This window comes from Calliphora vicina, chromosome 2, assembly GCF_958450345.1.
Source record: "Calliphora vicina chromosome 2, idCalVici1.1, whole genome shotgun sequence".
Lineage (NCBI taxonomy): Eukaryota > Metazoa > Arthropoda > Insecta > Diptera > Calliphoridae > Calliphora > Calliphora vicina.
The window spans coordinates 69,601,766-69,622,803 of NC_088781.1; the positions used below are offsets into that span (position 1 = coordinate 69,601,766).

Here is a 21,038-nt window from a genome sequence, read left to right on the forward strand (position 1 = left end):
ATTTCAGATCTTTTGATTTTTATTTTTTTTTTATTTTTTTTTAGTAGCAGCAGTGACGTCTTAAATTGTGAAGCTGTATTGAAGACACTAGGTTGAACTTGTGGTTTGATGTTGTTGTTTTGTATTGGCTGTATGATGATGGGTGTAAGTAAGTGCTTCTTTCTGTATGTCTTGAAATTTGTGGCGAATGCTGTTACAACAACAACACCAGCAAAAACAACACTTAATAATAACAATTTTAATCCTTGCTATAATTACAACAACATCATTAATGTTGGCTTTTGTATGTTGTTTTGTTTTATTTTTTTTGTGCAACAACATTATTGATGTGTGTTGTACTCCAATGAATAAAAAACTACAGAAACAAAAAAAAATAACTAACGAGAAAGCATTTCTTTGTAAGAAACAGCAACAAATATGCGAGTATAAATAATAATAGTAATAAGTAAAGGACAAAATAGCAGGGATTTACTATGTGGAAAAACGAGCGTTACAAAAAAAAAAAAACGAAAACAAATATTTATTGAAATGTAACATTAAAAATACATCATCAGACATTTATTGACCAAGAACCACCACCTCCATGACTTTCCATCATTTGGTCATCTCATCTGTATTCAAACTATAAAAGGACTTCACAATGACTGCAACCCATTCAGTACAAATTCTTTACTGTTAAGTTACACATTTTACTACCAAAAGAGATAAACATATAAAAATTGCAAATAAAGACAATGTCGGAAAGAGTTCAACAAACGATACGATCAACGTATACATCTTCCGGTGGTTTTTTATTGCTTCTCTTACTCTTCCAAACGGTTCAGCCACTTTTTTCTCTTCACAATGCTCAGCATTATAACAAACGCTTACCTCAGGTGGGAGGATCCGAAAATTTACCAGCCGATAAACGTACACTTACATCTAGAAGTGGTATTGGGGGATCTGCAGGCCAACCGGAGGAAATATTTAGCGCAAGCGATCAATTGGAATCAAACTACGATGAATATCCAGTAAGTTTAAATTACAACTTTTAATAGAGAATTGCTCGTGTGCAACAATTAAACCATCGAATGGTTGGTACTTCCATCGACCCTTAGGGAGATTTTTTTTTATTTTAAATAAATCGCTTCTTTGAGATAATTGAAATTTTGTGATATATTTGAAAACAAAGAAAAAATATTTTTGTAACTAAATGACAAAATGTTTTTTATACTAATGTATTACTCAATTAGTATGATTAGGGTCATTTGAAGAAGGACATCTCGAAATTCATGATTTCATAAAAATTAGTTTATACTGTTGGGAAAAATAAAAATTGGCAATGGGATTCTAAGGATGTCATAAGATAAAGGTGACTTAAGAAGAATATTTTTATTCAATATATAAAATATGTTACAATCGTTTTTTATATAATATAATTTATGTAGATTAGGGTGGAGCGATTTTTATTTTTTCGTAATCGCTTTGGAATACCTGTTAAAAGTTTAGTTTTTAACTCCTAAATATACACAACAAATTTCATTTTCATTATAATAATCCAAAAATAAATGGCTATAGAAAACGGGCGGAGTGGAAGTCCCCAATGCCCCCCTTATGTCTAGCAGTCTTGGATGTCCTCTATCAGTAAAAAAATTAAAATTAAAGTTATTAGGCCCACTTTCCTAAGCTACAAGTACGATTTTGTGGATTGGGTATAAAAATACCCACTTCTGCATATGTGGGTTGTAAAACGTATGAAATATGAATTTAGTTTCTCAAGTAAAAATTATTTTTTTTTAATTATTGGATATAATTATATTGACCCAACAATACATAAAAATATTTATATTCAACATAAACTAAAGTTTATAAAGTATAAGGTTTATAAAGTATAAGATTTTCAATTGTGTTGGGGCACCTCAAAATATCAAAATAAGTAAGTAATCTTTCGTACGTTTAACTTACTCATTAAAACGTTACTTTCTATCGCTATTACATTGAAAACAAAAATCAAAAAAAAAATTTCATACATTATCGCTCCACTTTAATGTAGATACATAAGATAAGGGCAACGAAATCGAAAGGATTTGGAGGCTTTTTAAACCACTACACCATTTTGATGTATTGTGGTTCCAGTAGTACAAAAATGGTAAAATTTTTAAATTCTATGGATAGATTTTTTTAAAATTTTTTTTTTTCTAAAATTATGAATTTTTTTTAATGTTTCTCCCCATAATTTATGATAACTTAATAATGGTTAGTCCGATATTATTGAAGTAAACTTAAAAGAGTTCGAATTTACATAACCTTTAATCCGGTTATATATTGCGTTTATAATCGACTTAGTAGTTTCGCAGTTATAATAACAAATTGAAGCAAAAAATATATTTTTTACGTGAAAATAGCAAATTTTTGTGTTTTAAAAAACTCATGAAAAATCGAAAACGACAGAACTTGTTCAGGTTTATTACTTTGTCGCAAAGCCACATATAATAGCAACAAAATGAGATTTAGAAGATAAAAATCGATTGATTATTTTCGAATTTATTCACAATGAAGTGAATTCGCTCATTTTCACAAAATTTAACTATTTTGTTTGATATACATAAAATTGAGTAGTTAATGTTCTTCTTTCGATTGATTGAATTTTGAAAATATTTTCCCCATGCTATGTAAAAATTTTCACATACATATATATTGCGTTTTAATCGGCTCAGTAGTTTCGGAGTTATACTAACAAATAAAAAAAAAAAATATATTTTTTATGAGAAAATATAAAATTTTTTTTTTAAAATCACGAAAACGGCTTTATCGCAATAGGAACAAAATGAGATATTGGCCATAAAAATCGATGGGTTATTTTCGAATTTATTCACAATTAAGTTTTTCAATTTGTTATTATAACTCCGAAACTACTGAGCCGATTAAAACGCAATATATAAACGGATTAAAGGTTATGTAAATCTAATATTTTCAAAGTTTATTTTAATAATATCGGACTAACCCTTTTTGAGTTGTTATAAATTAAAAAAATCAGAATTTTACAAAAAAAAAATTAAAAAACTTCTCCATAGAATTTAAAATTTAGACCATATTTGTACTACTGGAACCACAATACATCAAAATTGTGTAGTGGTTTGAAAAGCCTCTAAAATTTGTTTCGATTTTGTTACCCTGTGTTATCATTATTATATCAGACAACTAATTACAAATATATGCCTAAAAGCATAGCTGTAACTTGTGAATAAAATACAAAATATAAATATTTTTTATATTATTTTAGCTTTTGTTTCCAATTATAAATATTTATTTTCCAAATTATTTATTAGTTAATTAAAGTATTTCTCTAATTTATTTATAATATTTACAGTTAAATTTATGCATATTTATATCTTTTAAAACCAAATAAATAATAAATAAAATCATTTTATATTAGTTTAATTAAATTATATTGATATTTTTTTAGAAAATAGTAAAATTTTATATATTCAAATAAAACAAAGTTGAATAAAATTTAAATTTATTTCATTTAGATACAAATAAAATCAACGAATATTTATTCAAACAAAACACAAAAAACTAAAATTATTCAAACAAAAAATGATTGAATAGAAATAATTCTAATAAAACTTTAGAAATATTTTTATTTCTCACAAATTTGAAACAAATAAATTTATTTTTCCAAAAATTACAGAATAGAAATAATTCTAATAAATGTTAAAGAATATTTTTATTTCACAATAATACTGATGTAAAATGTCTTCTGATTGCATTCTGAGTTGAAAAAGTTATTTTCGAAACGAATTACAAATTTTTTTCAGATTCAACTTGTTTTTTCTTAGATATTGTTTCTCTGATATCTAATATTCTATTTTTAAAAACTACTAATTAATCATTGATTATCACTAGAATATGGACACAGATTAATGGTTTCAATTTGAGGTTTATTATTAATTTAAATTGTGAAAAAGAAAATGAATTATTTTTAAAAACAGTTTTTAAAGTAACTAGTTGTTCAAAATGATCGTCTTACATGGCATTCCTCCTAAGGCTATTTAATAACCCTGCAAGTGAAATTAGACGTTCAAAATATCGTTGAATTATTTTTGAAAGTTGTTTTTGTTTATTTATAGCAAACGAAGGATCTTTTTCATAATCCTCGGAAGAAAAATCTTTATCGTCCGAGCTCATTTTCACAAACAAAAATATTTTTTTATAAAATTGTTCAAAAATTTGTTGTTAAAATATTTGATTTTATTTTCACAAATAAAATTATTCAAAGAAAATTTCTATGAATAAAAAAGTATTATAAAATTTTTTGTTGAATATTTAAATATTTTTCTTTTTTTTGGAGAAATAAAATTATTCAAAGAAAATTGCTTTGAATAAAATCTATCAACAAATTTTCGAATAAGTAAAATAATATTTTATTCATAACTACCCAGTAAGCACCAAAGCCCCAAAAATTCAAGCACTTGAACATTTTGTTGGAATTTGACTTGAATGCAAATGTAATTATACTTTAGACATGAAAAATATTTGAAAATTTATTTATTTTTCAAACAAAAAACATATGGCTTGAATTTATGTTTCCTTTTTACTGGAGAATGCTATTGAAATAAAGTGTAATACAACTGTATTTCAATTGCTTGACTATAATTCAAGGCTTGAATTACACTTGCTTTCAACTTGAATTCCAGTAAAAATGCTTATTGGGTAGTTGAATAAACTAAATTAATATTTCATTTTTACTATAAAAATATAATTTGAAAATAATTACATGTTTTCATATTGATTAGAATATTTTAAAATCTATTCATTATATAATAAATAAAATACAACTTATTGTTACTAAAATACAAATACTATTAGTATAATTTTATAAATGTTTATTAAAAACTTTTAAGTATAATTTATTTAATATCGTATTCTATTGAAATCAAATAATATTTAATGCTTTATATTCTAAATAGATATACATATATTAATTAATATCCTATTTTGAATAATATAGAATGATTTCAATATAAATTTATTTTTTTAAATGTAACTAAAATTCAAAAATAATTAAGCTTTTGGAAATATTTTGAATAAAAATATTCACAATTTACAGCTATGCCTAAAAGTATATTTTAAGTTTTTAGATTATTCTTCGAAATGAAAGGTACCATATACACATGGAACTAGATATCGTTTATAATACATCGTTCGCAGTTTTTAATTTTATGACCTTTTCTCGTTTTAAAGGACAAGTTTTAAGTTTTTCTACCCATTAGTTTTTGCCGATATGGGTATCAAATGAAAGAAATGGATACAATTATCTGTTTTAATTTTTCAGGACGAAAAATTGTAAATACTGTTCTTTGAAGATTTTATCCTTTCATATCCTTGAGAATTTTCATAGTTTTATTATTTCTATAGTTTTATTAGTCTAGCCGTAACAAAAAATCATATTATTAGTCTAATATTTAAAAAAAAAATTGTAGATAGATAAAGAAATTAATACAGAACAGGACCGCTTGAACGCTTGAAATTAGAGATCGTATATAGAAAAACTGTCTGCTCAGTTTTCCAATTTCTGATCTGTATCAAATGAAAGAGCACGATGTCTGGAAATGATAAGATAATTTGGTTATCATTATATATTTTTTCAGAGCTTAAAACATGTCGTATTTTGAGATATATGCTTTTGCACTTTTTATCTCAAGATATGAAAGGTCAAAAACCAAATTCTCTTTTATAATCCTGCAAAAGTTAAATATTATAAATAAAAATCTAAATCGGATCCATTATACATACATATACAGTGGTGGCCACCAATTTAAGACAAATACCTGCATTTTTTTCATCAACTGAATTTTAAGTGCAATAGAGCCAAAATAAAAGGAACTCTAAGGGTATGAAATTTATTATTAATGTTTCTAGTTTCTGAAAAATGTTTGAAAAAATCGGTAAAACATATATGGACAAAGATATGTGGATATACGTTGACCCACCAAAGCGAACATCCGCTGTTAATAACATGATATGACCGAAACTAATGGAACTAAAAATACGAAATTTGGTCCGAATATTTTATAATAATAAAAATATAATGATATAAATGTGAGAAAATATGTTTATTTAAAAAAAAAATGTTTTGGTCAAGTTGTAGAAAAATTTTATGTGTTCATGGTGAATATGTATGAATTGACACAGTCGAATAAAACATACTTGTGTGTTAAAACAGTCCTCATGCATACATATTTGTGGAAATATTTGAAAAAATAATTGACAATTACATGGAATTTAGCAAACAATTTTTGTCTTAAATTCATGGCCACCACTGTATATGTTATTTTGCGTTTGTCAGAATTTTCAAATGAATTGTGTATTATTTGTATTATGTATTGCAAGAAATTGTGTATACACAATTTGATGAAATATCTATATCTGACAAAATAAATCAAATTTGAAGTTGTACATTGTATAGTTTAAAAGTTCTGAACAATTATGTATGCACACTTTTCTTAACTTTTCAAGTTTTTCCAATCAAAATGTTTTTGACTTGATACATATGTACTAGCAATACTTATATTATCTTGAAATATCATTGAAATCGGATATGTCAAAAACTGTATATCTCATTTTTACTCCATTAGTGTAATTATTGGAAAAATCTATCGATATTTTGTGCAATAGGTGTGTAACGGATCGTAATTTTGAAGAAAAGAAACCAAGGTCCATTAATAAGGTCTGTACAACTAATCGATCGTGCTGCCCGATTTTAGAAATTAAAATTTTGGAGGTAGGACTTATATACACTGGTGCATATTCTTATAAACGCACACTACTTTTTAAAAAGATTGTAAAAATTAAACATATACATATTTAGGGGGCTACAAATTTGTTTATTAAATTAGTTAAGACATCACTTAAAATATTGTTTACAAAAAAAATTCATTTGTACTTTATTTATTTTTACACAGAAAATAGAAATTCATAATTGAAATGAATTTTGTAATAAATATTATTAATCGAACTTGACTTTTTTTTCCCAAACTTATTTCATTCAAAATAAGAACATGTTCATAAATATTATAAAATTTTTTTACTTAATTTTTTTAATAAATTGCATTATAATTGTATTATATAATGAATTAGTGCAAGAATATTTGCATAATAGCCATATATTGGCCAATATTTTAAGATAAAAAGGAGAATATCTGAAACTTAAAAATTATCATTAAACATAATAAAACATTCATAAATATAAAAGCATTTCATCCTCTTAAATCAATTTAATCATTTTCGCGCTTTTTATATCATTTTGTAGCTGAAAATCATAAAAAACTAAAAATTTTCCATGAAAAATTTCAAACATTTTTGAACAACATAAAAATAAAAATGAAATTGAAATTATATTTTTCAAGCCTTCTAGATTTTATTTCAAAACATAAAATATTAAAAAAATCATACTATTTAAGAAATTATTTATAAATGTTATGAATTGAAATCAATGAATTCGAATCATAATATTTATGTTGAAACTTTTTTCTGTGTACTTAATTTTCGAGATTAACAGCCATTTTTAAGGGTATTTTCCTATAAACGCACTTTAATTTATGGGCCACTGTAGCATTATTAATAATGTGTGGATGATCCTTTGTTATGGATTGTTCAAAAATACGGTCTGGCATTGATTCCACTAATTTTTTAAGCAGATTGGAATCAATTTCCTCCCAGACTTCTTTAATTCTTAGTTTCAGCTCTGTCACAGTCATTATGCTTTAACTCTGGGCATTATTTGCATAAACTTTACGGGCCATGTATCCCAACAAGTTCTCCATTGGGTTTAAGTCCGGACTAAAAGCTGGCCAGTCCAACAGAGGAATGCTATGTTCATTAAACCAAGATTTCGATTGCATAGAAACATGGATTGTAGCATTATCTTGTTTGGAAGATTCAATTTATTCTTTATTTGTGTGGAATTCAATTTGTTTCGGGTTGCTTCTTGTTTTATTAGATTAAATTGTCTTCTTGTTAGTTTTGTATTTCCCTTTGTAGGTTTGCGAACTCCATAATTTTGACCTTTCTTCAAGAAATTTCGCACCACACTTTCCGAACGGTTAATTTTACGTCCAATTTCTCTATTGGAACATCCTTGGTCGTGAAAAAATTTAATTTGAATCTTTTCTTGATCGGACAAAAAGTTCCCTTGAGCATCTTTAAAATTGATGAAATTTATTGATTCAAATAGAAAAAGTTGCAGTAAATTGAGATGTTACTATGAGAAACGTACCTTTGGTTGAAAAAAAATTAAAATTGATAATATTGTTACGTTTTAACCTTTTCAAAACGTTTGGTTTATTTCCTTTAAATAAACCGGATACTTTTGATTGCAAATAAAAGCCGTTTAGTAGTTTGAAAATGGTAACAACTCTTTATTTATTCAAATGTACAACAACAGAATTAAATAGTCACTCAATGTTTTTTATGCACGATTATTAATTCGCAGAAATACAGACACAATTTATAATTTACACGAATTTACTTGAAAAACACAACACACTTTAAGGCACTCAGTTGATGTTTATTCAAAAAGCGTCTCTGATAAACTCACTCACGACTGCAACCTCTGCCACTATTTATAACACTGCATAACCATCTAGAAAGCTCTATTTCTACAATGTTCATTAACTGAATATTCGAATTCGAATACAGCGTTGCCAACTTATGATCAATGGTCAACTGAAAGCTTTTATTTAATAATGCCCACAGATATGTTACAGTTTGCTATTACAGCACTGTTATTTGAAAGCATTATGCTACTTTTAAATCAGCCCTTAAAATCGTTATATTTGAATTCAAGTACAATTTCGTAACAATATTTTATTTTTGGTAACTTTTTTAAAAACAAATTTCACGTCTGCGTTTATACGAATCTTCCACTTAAAATAGCACCAAGAACATTTGATCGCATAATTAAGGCAAACAACAAGAATAAGAAAAAAAACTTGTTTACTTTCAAAAAGTACCATTAAGTTGTCTCTCATTAAAAAAGTTAAATTTTGCTTTTGGATGAGAACAACAAAGATATAACAAAAATACAGAAAAAAATTAATTGCGTTTATAGGAATATGCACCAGTTTAATAGGGTCACCTATATAATGACCTTCACTTATATTTTGAACATTAACATACATATTTAAAGAATTTTTGAGTATTAAGATTCATTTTCGATATAAATTGTTTAAAACTATTTTAAATTATATGAACAGGGCAAGTTTAAATAAGCACTAAAAATTCAAAATAAGCGGGCCAAAAAGCTCAAATGAACTGGAAAATATGCAGGAATAATAAAGCTATGTAGGAATAATAAAGCTTTAAATAAATTTTATTCTAATAAAAAATTTGTAACAAGGTGCAATCAATTTTTTTTCAGTTTTCAAAAATTAAATCAAATTCATTTGCAACATAAAAAGTAAAAATATAATAAGGGAACTCATATAAACGTTTATAATTTAATTTTATACATTACATTTATATATGATAAAAATGTCAAATAAAAATTTCAAAAACTTTGAAAGCTTTTTAAAATATGAGTTTTTGAAATGAAAAATCAGTTATATTTGCATTTATTGGAATTTTTGCGATGAGTGCCTTGGGTATACTTAGGCACTAGAGGATTAATTGTCGCGCAAACAGAGTTGTGCAAACGAATTTCCATACATTTATTGACAGTTCATTTGCGGGAGTGTAAAAATCACAGTTTGCGAAGCATTTCATCGTTTAGATATAGGGGCTACGGTAAATTATGAACCAATCATCATCATATTTTGTAATAAGATTTGTGTGTATACTAAATTAATTGGAATTGATTTTTAAATCGATACACATTTATTAAAGGTGCTTTTGAGGTTTTCGGAAGCTTGTATTGATGGGGGCTAAGTGAAATTATCCCCACAGTGTTGTAGTATATTTATAAAATTAAATTTATACAAATTATTGTACTGACTAACTAATGACCAAGTTATTAAAAAAAATATGTACCAAACAAATTTCCAGCGATCTTCCCTGAATAATATGCCATTTTCGACTTGTTTTATACAAACGTATCACAGTGGTTTAAAAACTTTTTTTTTGGAAATAATTCGGTATCTTGGGAACTATAGGAGATATTGATACGAAATTTCACATGGTTTGAGCTGAGGTGTTACGTTTGTTCAGCTTCCTAGCGCTAATGGGGGCAAGTACGTAGCCCCTCAAAGTTGCTCACCAAATTTTTAAAGAAATCGCCAAAAATCCATTTATGATCCAAATGAGCTGAAATTTTGAATATAAATAGTCCTTGAAGATCTACAAAAACTGCGCTTGCAAGTGTAGGTTATCTCTATTAGTTGAAGAGATATTCAGGTTTATTGATTTATTTTTTTTTAATTTTGCTCGATCTTTTTATGGTTTTTTAGATATGTCGGGCCTACAGAGAGTCGAAATTTATTTTTAAAATATCAGCTATTTTGGCGATAAAATTTTAAATAAAATAAAAACAACTTGCTATCAGTTATCTCTTCTCTATAAAAAGTTATACGTATCCAAAGTTGGAACTTGTAAAAAGGGCCGTATTTTTTACGGTTTTTCCCAAAAAAGCCCATATATTTTTTCTTTTGTAGAAAAAAATTTCTTCGGCACTATATACAATTTTTATATTATCGGGAAAGATAACTTAATGCAAAAGCGTGCAAAGAAAAATTTGGCTCACTTAAGCGGACATACCACCCCCAGTCCTATCCAAACTTGGCCAATTTTAAAAGAAAAATTTCGGTTTCAGTAAAAAAGTCTAAAAAGGCAAAGCACCGATCCAAGGAAAAGCTCCATATTTGTATAACCCCATATGTTTCTTAAATACCTACTAAGTATTTTTACTATCATACAGTAAATAACTTCACAGTAGACACTTTTCTAAAAAAACTCAGTTTTTGAAACACATTTTCCCCGTTTTAGGAATTTCAGTATTTGAAAATAAAACAAGTGAGAGTGCTATATTCGGCTATGCCGAATCTTATATACCCTTCACCTTTGTTGTGGATGCGTTATTATTTTTTATAATTAGTATATACATATGTATGTACATTGCCCACTTTCAGCGTACAGCATCCTAAATTTATCAAGAACACAAAAAACAACAACAACGATATTGTTGTTGATATTGTTGAAAACATTATGACATTACAATTTTTGAAATTTTTTATTTTCAAATACTGAAATTCCTAAAACGGGGAAAATGTGCTTCAAAAACACATTTTCAAGCAAAGAATAACAAGAAGGGAAGCCTCTCAATTTTTCTACAACAACAACTTCTCTCTCTTCTCACATACAAGTAGTATGTGAATTCAACACACTTGAGAGAGAGATTTGACTTCAAAACTTTTTCTTGAAAATTGCAATAAATTTGCAATTCTAACACACTTTTTCACAGACACATAATATTCTTTTATTTTTTTCCACACATATAAACCATTAAAATAACCGAAACATGTATATTTCGCACAAACGAAAAATATTTTTTTTTAATTATTTTGACTTTTAATTCTTTTGGGTGTTGAAATTAAAACTGAAAAAAACACACTTGTAAAATTTAGTATTAAAATTTAATAAAATATTCAAATAGATTTAATTTTTGCAGAAATTATGGAATAAAAAGCTGAAAAATCTAATTATATAATCTTTTTAGTTCAAATATACATTAAATAATTTGAGAATTGTTTGAATTTTTTAAATTTAATTATAGTACAATTTTGTTATAATTTTTAAGGTCGCTTTTTTACAACTCTGTGTGTTTGAGGAGTGTGGTGAAAGTGGTTTGAAAACTACTACATATAAACAAAATGGTACCAATACATGCATAGAGTTAGGTTTTTTATGACAACCGACTTAGGTTTTTTTTGACAGCGTTTCACTTCTTGTTATTATTCTTTGTTTTCAAGTTTGGATAGGACTGGGGGGTGGTATGTCCGCTTAAGTGAGCCAAATTTTTCTTTGCACGCTTTTGCATTAAGTTATCTTTCCCGATAATATAAAAATTGTATATAGTCCCGAAGAAATTTTTTTCTACAAAAGAAAAAATATTTTTTGGGAAAACCCGTAAAAAATACGGCCCTTTTTACAAGTTCCAACTTTGGATGCATATAACTTTTTTTTATTTTATTTAAAATTTTATCGACAATATAGCTGATATTTTAAAAATAAATTTAAACCTTCCATAGGCCCGCCATATCTAAAAAACCATAAAAGGATCGAGCAAAATTAAAAAAAATAAATCAATAAACCTGAATATCTCTTCAACTAATAGAAATAACCTACACTTGTAAGCATAGTTTTTGTAGATCTTCTCAAGGACCATTTGCATCCAAAATTTTAGCTCATAAATGGATTTTTGGTGATTTTTTTAAATAAATTTCAGATCCGAGGTGACAAACTTTGAGGGGCTACTCACTTGCCCCCATTGGCCCAAGGAAGCTGAACAAAAGTAAATCAACTCGAAAACACCTCAGCTCATACCATGTGAAATTTCGTTACAATATCTCCAATAGTTCCCAAGATACCGAATTATTTCCAAAAAAAAATTTCTAAACCACTGTGCGTACGCTGATAAGGAACTGATTGATGACATATTTGTTTTCTGATTTAAAAAATTGATTTTCATAAAAAGTGTACAAGTTTTCGCACAAATAAAAAAATCAATGTATTTCTTAAGAAATCAAAAAATGTAAGATGTGGTCATTGAATATGTAAGTTTGTATCCTCCCAGTCTAACAAAGCCACAAGGTGTTGCTTTAAAATTATAATTTTCTTCGTCTGTATCAATATCGTCAATTTGTAATCGAATAGATAAAATTTCATTTATTTGTTTCAATATAATACATATATTTGAAAGCCCATGGCAGTTTTTTATTTATTATTCGCACTTATATTAGTCTGTTCTTGTTAAAAAAAAAACTATAGAAAAGAAAATTAATTCATAGATGCTATTTGTAGATATTTTTTCAATATTTATTATCAAACTTATTTATTAACCCTCTAACCGGATAGGCTGCCTTTAGGCGGGGTATGTTAAATGTATTTAATGCTGCTTCATTTGCTTATTTCTCCCGTTATAACGGTAAATATGTGTAAAAAGACAAACAATTTACTTATTGTGATAAATATGAACGTGACTTGTCTTTTGTTTTTTTTTATTCAAACAATAACCTGGTATATTTGTTTACCTCAAAATAAAATTGGCCGGTTAGAGGGTTAAGTTACATATGTATTTATGTATGTATCTTATCAAAAAAAAAATACTTCCAACGAAACGGAAATGAATTAATATTTTAAATTAGAGAAAATCTGTGTATTCTCCAATGAATTTAATGCAATACTAAAGATATGCTGTTAATGTTAAAGAATTATGTTATTCCTATGTAAAGAAAATATGTATGTACTGTTCATTACGGTAATAACTTTTTCTAATTTTAACAAATAATCAAAATGTGTTAGCAATAACTAATAGAGCATGAATTTATTATTTATGGACCGATTGCATTAAATAAGATCGTGTGATTTTTGTCTATATGAAAGTTATTTTTGTTGAATTGTATGTGTATATCAACATTTTTAAGAGATTTATACTCTTAAAATGATTTTCGGAAGCGGACCTTATAGGGGAGCTACGACTAAATATTGGCTATGACTAGACTGCCAGCCATACAGACGGTCGGTCATAGATATTATGAGTCGATCGGTGAGTGCTAGACTAATATTTTTGGGCGTTATAAACATCAACCCAAATGCATAATACGCTGATTCACGATGGTAATGTTGGGTATAAATATGATATTATTTGACGTTCACGCAAAATAATATACTAAATTAAGTTTTACTAAATTATTTAAATTAATATATTCAACCAACCTATTTATTATTGGTTAATTATATGTTAGTTTAGATAAAATATATTTTCATTCAAAATTTTCACTTTTTTTGCAATGTTTTGCTTCGAATTATTTTAATATTTACACTACTAGCTATTAACTCGATACTTCATTAGCGAAGCTAATCAAAAAAAGTATGCAAGTGAATTCACGTTTAATTTGTTAATGCACGGATTGCACTTCCATTAGTGGACATATTTTAAAATATCTAGGTTTTTATGGGTTTAGGAAAAGTAAGTCCTTTTTCATTCTTATGTACACTGATTCGAAGAATTTAAAAGTTATATCAAAGAAAAAATTTAAATAAGTAGTTTCTTGTAAATGCCAACTTATTTCAGATATACATACATATTTAATGTATTAAGGTTGGTTAATTAAAAAAAAAAAAACAAAAATGGTACCATAAGTAGATCCCTAATCACCCTCTGGAATATAGATGTGCACTTTAACCCTTTGACGACGAATGGGATACATATGTCCCATTTGCTTTTTTCGTCATTACAGCCACAATTTTCATTGGATTTTGATCTAAGCGGTGTTGTTCTATAAAAAACAAATGTGTTCATTGGTGTTAATATTAATACTAAGGTTATGTTGTTTAAGTTTGGCTTAAGGGATTCTCAAAGTCAGAAATTCGTATATTCTTTTTGACAATTTTATTTTTCTTATAGCTCGAGTTCTAATTGATACTATTGGATAAACTTTTAGTATTAGATGTACCAATGCCTTACGTAAATTTATTGACCAACGCATTTTGAATCGGTTCTATACTTTTCCCGGGGGTACTGAAAATATGATGGGACATATGTGTCCCATTCGTTGTCAAAGGTAAAAATAAAGGAGCTTTTTCTTTAAAATTTTTTTATTTTATTTAATATTTTATAATTGATAAACAATGAAATAACAAACAATTCAGTAAAAAACATTAAAAAAACACAAAATATTAATTTAAAATTATGAGATCCTGTATATGGTTCCTAAAATCTAAATCAAAATCGAACTTATTTGTGATAAAATTCAAAACAATTTCTGTTCCAGTAAGGCTCTTTTGTTTTTTACATGCGAAACAAATTGTGTTTGTTCGACTATCAATTCAGTTTTTTGTCCTGACTCCTCCATTCTATCTTGTTTGATAATGTCCAGCTACAGCCATAAAAAACAGACGATCATAAAATCTGATCTTCGATTGATCATAAGATTATATAATAATATTGGATTATTGGAAATGTTATCGAAATATAACATTTTCCAGGTCTTCTGTCATATCTTGAACCACGGATTCGCCAATGTCTACCTCTCTCTGCGTTTTTGCCTGTATATATATATATATATACCATTGAGCCTTAAAAATACGACCAATTTGTTTGTCAATTAGGTTTGTCTTTCATATACTGCGGCCCTTAAATTTTACCATATGCTCGTATAAAGACTGATAAGTATTTGCCTTGGGTCAAAGTTTTTCCAAATGCTTAGTTGAAATGATTTATTATTGGTCGTATTTTTAAGGCTCAATGGTATAATTGGACGACGGCTTAGCTGTTCAGCATTGATAGCAAAATGTAAGCTTGAAGGAATACTTTCAAAACTACCTCGAATCATAATCTTGGACATAAACGGTACTGAATATATTCCATCGTAGACGAGTACAATCTTATTTCTGCCAATTTATGGATACTCATCTGCTTCACTTATGGAAAATATTATACCTTTCTGCTGGGTATAAAACCTGTCCGTATATGCAATCAAGGTCGGTATAAGCTTTCGAAACGTAGTTTTGATTGTCTTTTTTCCTCTGGAGTTTAAATAAAAATTCTTTGGCCGCTTTAGGTTTGGGAACACCTTATGCCATTGTTCAATTTTATTGGTTTTGCAATGTAAATAAAGCAATACTCTACTTTTTGAAACTAAAAAAAGCTTTTAATTGTTCAATGCATTTGTTCCCAAATTTTTACCTTTGACGACGAATGGGACACATATGTCCTATGATTTTTCTCGTAGAAGGAGTAATAATTTTTAAATTTTGACAACACTTTAGTCTCGTAATGTCGCCTTTCCAGCGGAAAATTCTTCGTCTTCAAAGGGTTAATTCTGATAAGTATATTAATACAAGAAGTAAGAGAGCAATATTCGGCTGTGCCGAATCTTATATGTATACCCTTCACCAAATTATACTTCAAAATAAAAATTTTAAATATGTTTAGGTATACAAAATTTATTATTTTTTCAAAAGTTGTTTTTTCATTTTTTGGAATTTTGGGGAAAAAAATCGGGTTAAAAAATATTTTTTTTTCGATTTTGACCCAGTTGGGCCAACTTCTCTTTGAAATATCTAATAATTCGAACAAGAGATTTTAAATTGTCCGAATAATTCGATCAAACGTTTAAAATTAATCGAATTATTCGAATAATTTAAATTTTTTTAAAAAAGTAAAGAATGAAGTTTTGAAAAACAAAAAATAACGTTTAAGTTAACAACTCAAGTATTGATAATGTTAAAAAACATTCGAACAAAGTCCATCATTAAATTTTCATCAAAAATATTCTTATCAGATTAACTCCTGAACAATTTAAAAAATAATTGACTAGCAAACCCTATAGTTTCCGTTTTGGATCCTGAATTCAAGTACAATATAAACGTATTAAGAACTTTTTTATGTCGGGTTTTAAAATGAGTAACTAATTCTTTAGTAAATTAATTATTCAGTTTATCTAAATTATTTATAACAAATTGTATTATACCCTCAAGTTCTATCAGGGATCCGAATATTTGCTTAATAAAGTTGTCATAGGGAATTACACAAATCTGTCCAAAGTTTGATATCATTGTCAGTGAACGTGGCTAATTTGAAGTCAGGCAGTGCATGATTGAAGCATTTACAAATACGCAAAAAGTTTATTATCATGTTAGACAAAGATGTTCAACGATGTTCAAAATCATGTATAAGACGAACTCCATGATTTTCTTGCAACAAAACGTTAGTTTGCAATATTTGAGTTTATCATTCGATTTATTAAATATTTTGCAACACTTACGTACGCGGTTAATAACATCACTTATATGCATACATATATTTTGAGATCATGGCCTTTGTCTATTTCAACGTTATCATTATAAATGTCATCCACAATATCACTTTCGACGACCGCTTCAAAATCACATTCTCCATCACATTCAACTCCACTTTAATCTAAGTTAATATTTTGATTATTAATTGCGATTCTTCTAATATTTTTTTTATTTTCATTGGTTCAAGTCCTAAGTTAAAAATTTTGAATGATTTGTTTTTAGAATTGTAACTTCTTGCAGTAATATTTTTATATATTTATAGAAGGAGCTATCGGAACACTCTTCTACAGTGATCGAAAGTCCCTTTGTCTTTAGTTATTTGTCGAATTTCAGAAACAATACAATTTTTGTGAGTCATTCATTATTACTTATTTAAATTTGGAATTATGAAGAATTTTAAGCAATTTAATAAATTTAAATATATTTGAACATTTATTCGTTTTATTCGATTATTCTACATAAAATTGTTTGAATTATTCGTTATTCGAAAATGACCATTTTTAAATAGTTCGAATAATTATTCGTAAGAAATTATTCGACTAATCGAACGATCATTAGTCGAATGAATACCCTATTAGTAACCCAGATCGAAAATCGAGGTTGTCCTGGTTTTTTCCTTGTATCTCAGCCATTTGTGCACCGATTTTCTCGATTTTAAATAGCAACCGAGCCGGAAGAATTTCGGAGATATTGATGTATGTAAGTAATTTGGGGGCTTCGGAAAGTTGATTTCAACAGACATACAGACGGACATGGCTATATCGACTCCGCTATCTATAACGATCCAGAATATATATACTTTATGGGGTCGCAAATGAAAAATGTAGAAATTACAAAAGGAATGACAAACTTATATATACCCTTGCCACTCTCAGATAAAAATATATATTAATCCCTTTTAGCTATAACTATATTAAACTAAGGTTTTTGTCCATACTGTAGCAAACTATTTTCACCTCCAATGGAATTCAATTAATGGTGAATTGTTGAAAAACTCATTTTGAAAATAAAAATAATTTTTTAAACAGGAGAACAAACATTCTGCTATAGTCGAAGGATTTATTTAGCCTGCATTATATCCAAACAGACCGGTTTCCATATTGAAGGCAAAATTAGTTTTTACGTTCTGTTACGTTCCGAATCTTCTGTTTCTCTTTTGTACATGTAAAACATGTCTAAGTAGTTAGTTTTTCTGTGCTGATCCGGACGAACTTTTTAAAAACAAAAATTGTCTACGTAATTGTAAGTGACAGCGGCTTTTCATATAAAGAAAAATTGATTTTTGTGAAGTTTAATACAAATTTGGAAAAAAATTCACAGAACAACTAACTGCCATAAGAGCAGACACGTAAAATTCTTAAAATAAAATCTCACTTTGATAAATTTTGTTGTATAAATTGTTTTTACAACAAAATACAATTTTTAATGTACATACTTCGTAAAAGGCGCTTCTTAGGTGAGAAAAGATAATGAAAACACTCACAAAGCTGCTTCCAAGTGGCAAAAAATACAATATTTGCTGTATGATGAATTCCAATTGTATTTATTTTATTCGGTTTCAATCATAACTTTTCGCTCGTTTGTCTCTTTTCGATCCTTGACTTACCCAGATACTATGCACGAACTCTATGTTATTAGTTAGGTTCAATAATTACAATAAAAACAAGTAAGAAAGTATGGTCGGTCAAGCCCGACCATATAATACCCTACACCAAGTAAATGAATAAAAACATTTTTCTTTTTAAATTTCAATAATTTATATTCGTGAGTGATTTTTGGAAGTGGGCCTTATATGGGAGCTATGACCAATTATGGACCGATCACCATGAAATTAGTTGGTGTGATTTATGTCTACATGAAAGTTTACTATGTTGAATTTTGTGAGTATACCAACATTTTTAAGCGATTTATGCACGTTAAAGTGATTTTCGGAAACGGGTCTATATGGGAGATATGACTAATTATAGACCGATCGTAACAAAATTTGGTGACATGAATTTTGTGTATATAAAACTTATTTGGAGCGGAATTTGTGGAGATACATATATAAATTAAACATTTATTACCGATAAAGTCCAATTTCGGGAGGACATTTGTATGGGGGCTAGATGAAATAATTGTCCGATTTCAGCCAGTTTCAACAGGCTTGGTAGTTGGCCGAAATAATATAATATGTACCAAATTTCATCGAAATATCTTCAAAATTGCGACCTGTACTCTGCGCACAAGGTTTACATGGACAGCCAGCCATTCAGCCGACCAGACGGACGGACGGACATCGTTTAATCGACTCAGAAAGTGATTTTAAGTCGATCGGTATACTTTAAGGTGGGTGTTAGACTAATATTTTTGATTAAAAAAAATTTATATTGAAATATCATTGGATAAAAGACGAAATGCGCAAGATAGGATTTGATTTTAGACCTATGGTTTCTTGGGGAAAATTTCTTAGAATTTTCCATAGAATGCGTTTCTGCTATATGATTTTTCGTGAAAAAAATCGACTTACCCTAATATACATACATACATATCACTTTATATAGAATTAATGATGGGAACGAAATTATTTTGCAGATGGTGGTACCGAAAAGAGCAGCTCTTTTGCTAGATCGTCTAATGGTGGCTCTTCATCATGCCCTGGAAAAAGAACACAGTGGTAGTGCGAGATTAAGTGAGTTTTATAACAACAAAAACAACAACAACAACAATAATAATAAAAATATTCCAACTGGAGTCAATGAACGCAACAAGGGAAACGACAAAGATGACAGCATGCAGGACAATAAAGGTGATGACAATTCAGAATATCTAAATCTCTTTTTTTTGTTGTTGTTTCTATTTCAAATAAATAATAATGCAAATGCCTGTGTGCATGTGCGTGTGTTTGTATTTATATATGTATTTATTTAGATTCTCCATATCTTGCCATGTACAGCGATGATGATCCAACTGTTATGATGGACTATGATTTCAAAGATCTCAATTCGATAAATCGAGCTACAGGCGAAACTGTAAGTTGGATTATTAAAGCTTAAGTTGATTTGAGAGATTTTTGGGCATGAGTAAGAAAATTTCAGTTAATGGCACAGAGCTTTCAGAGAAGAGCGAACGTGGGCTTGGATTTGGGTGGCGATATGGGAGTGGAGGGTGTTTCATCATTATTAGATGCATCATCTTCATCGGCACTCAGTAGGGGACTTCTAAATGGATACAATGGCGGTGATATAAGTGTCGGTGGTGTTGGCGGTGTTGTTGGTGTGGGGGGAGGACGAACAGCAACTTCGTACTGGCGTTGTTATTTTAATGCTGTGAGTTGTTTTTAAGCATCCGTCAAAGCTAAACCTTAAATTAGAAACATATACATACATAGATATAAATAATAAAACAAGCATTATAAACCTCAATATTTGTAAAAGAAAATATTTCAAATTTATTTCGTATAACTAATTATAGATGAATAAAAATAAATAATCAATTAAAACAATTGCTCACAATGTGGACCATTGCATAGAAATTTTTACGAAACCTAAGTTTTGATAAAAATTTGCTGCCATTTTGTAACTCTCATTGTGAGTTCCTTTTAAATACTCGTACATATTTGTTGTTATTTTATTCGTGTATCTTTGAAGTTCTATCTGCGTATGTATGTTTTTATACTTATTTGTCGTATAATTAATTAGATTTAAATATACAATTACATGTGTATGTATGTACTTATACTTATACCGATGTATATATATATAATTTACACAAATATGAATATATGTATTTATTATTAGTTAATTTATTAAGTATTAAGCATTATCTTCTAATTTATATGTAATTCTACAGTTGTATATTTCTGTATTTTGTTTCATTTTATTTTTCTTTTTTTTTTTTAATAATAAACCACATTAACACAGTTGTATATTTTGTATTCTTACGTTTGGCTGAATCAAAAAGAAATAAAAGTAAAGCCGAGTTAATGTATGGGACAAGTTCATTAGAAAGCGATTACATTATTTATAGGATATCAGATATAAAAGCAAATAAGTTTTAAA

At 27.9% G+C, this 21,038-nt stretch overlaps 1 protein-coding gene across 1 annotated transcript; it reads left to right on the top strand.

Annotated features, from left to right (window-relative positions):
* The first annotated feature begins 723 nt into the window (after positions 1–723).
* AstCC (Allatostatin double C) lies at positions 724–20,335 on the top strand. The gene is made up of 4 exons (XM_065501119.1): positions 724–1,010; positions 19,573–19,786; positions 19,909–20,009; positions 20,076–20,335. The coding sequence occupies exons 1-4, from the start codon at positions 735–737 to the stop codon at positions 20,319–20,321; spliced, it is 837 nt and encodes a 278-aa protein (XP_065357191.1). The 5' UTR covers positions 724–734; the 3' UTR covers positions 20,322–20,335.
* Positions 20,336–21,038: the final 703 nt, after the last annotated feature.

Excerpts from the sequence above, each read along its gene's own strand:
- AstCC (XM_065501119.1), top strand. The coding sequence starts at position 735 with ATGTCGGAAAGAGTTCAACAAACGATACGATCAACGTATACATCTTCC. Across the intron at positions 1,011-19,572 it reads CAAACTACGATGAATATCCA|ATGGTGGTACCGAAAAGAGC; the intron begins GTAAGTTTAAAT and ends ATTATTTTGCAG. Across the intron at positions 19,787-19,908 it reads CAGCATGCAGGACAATAAAG|ATTCTCCATATCTTGCCATG; the intron begins GTGATGACAATT and ends GTATTTATTTAG.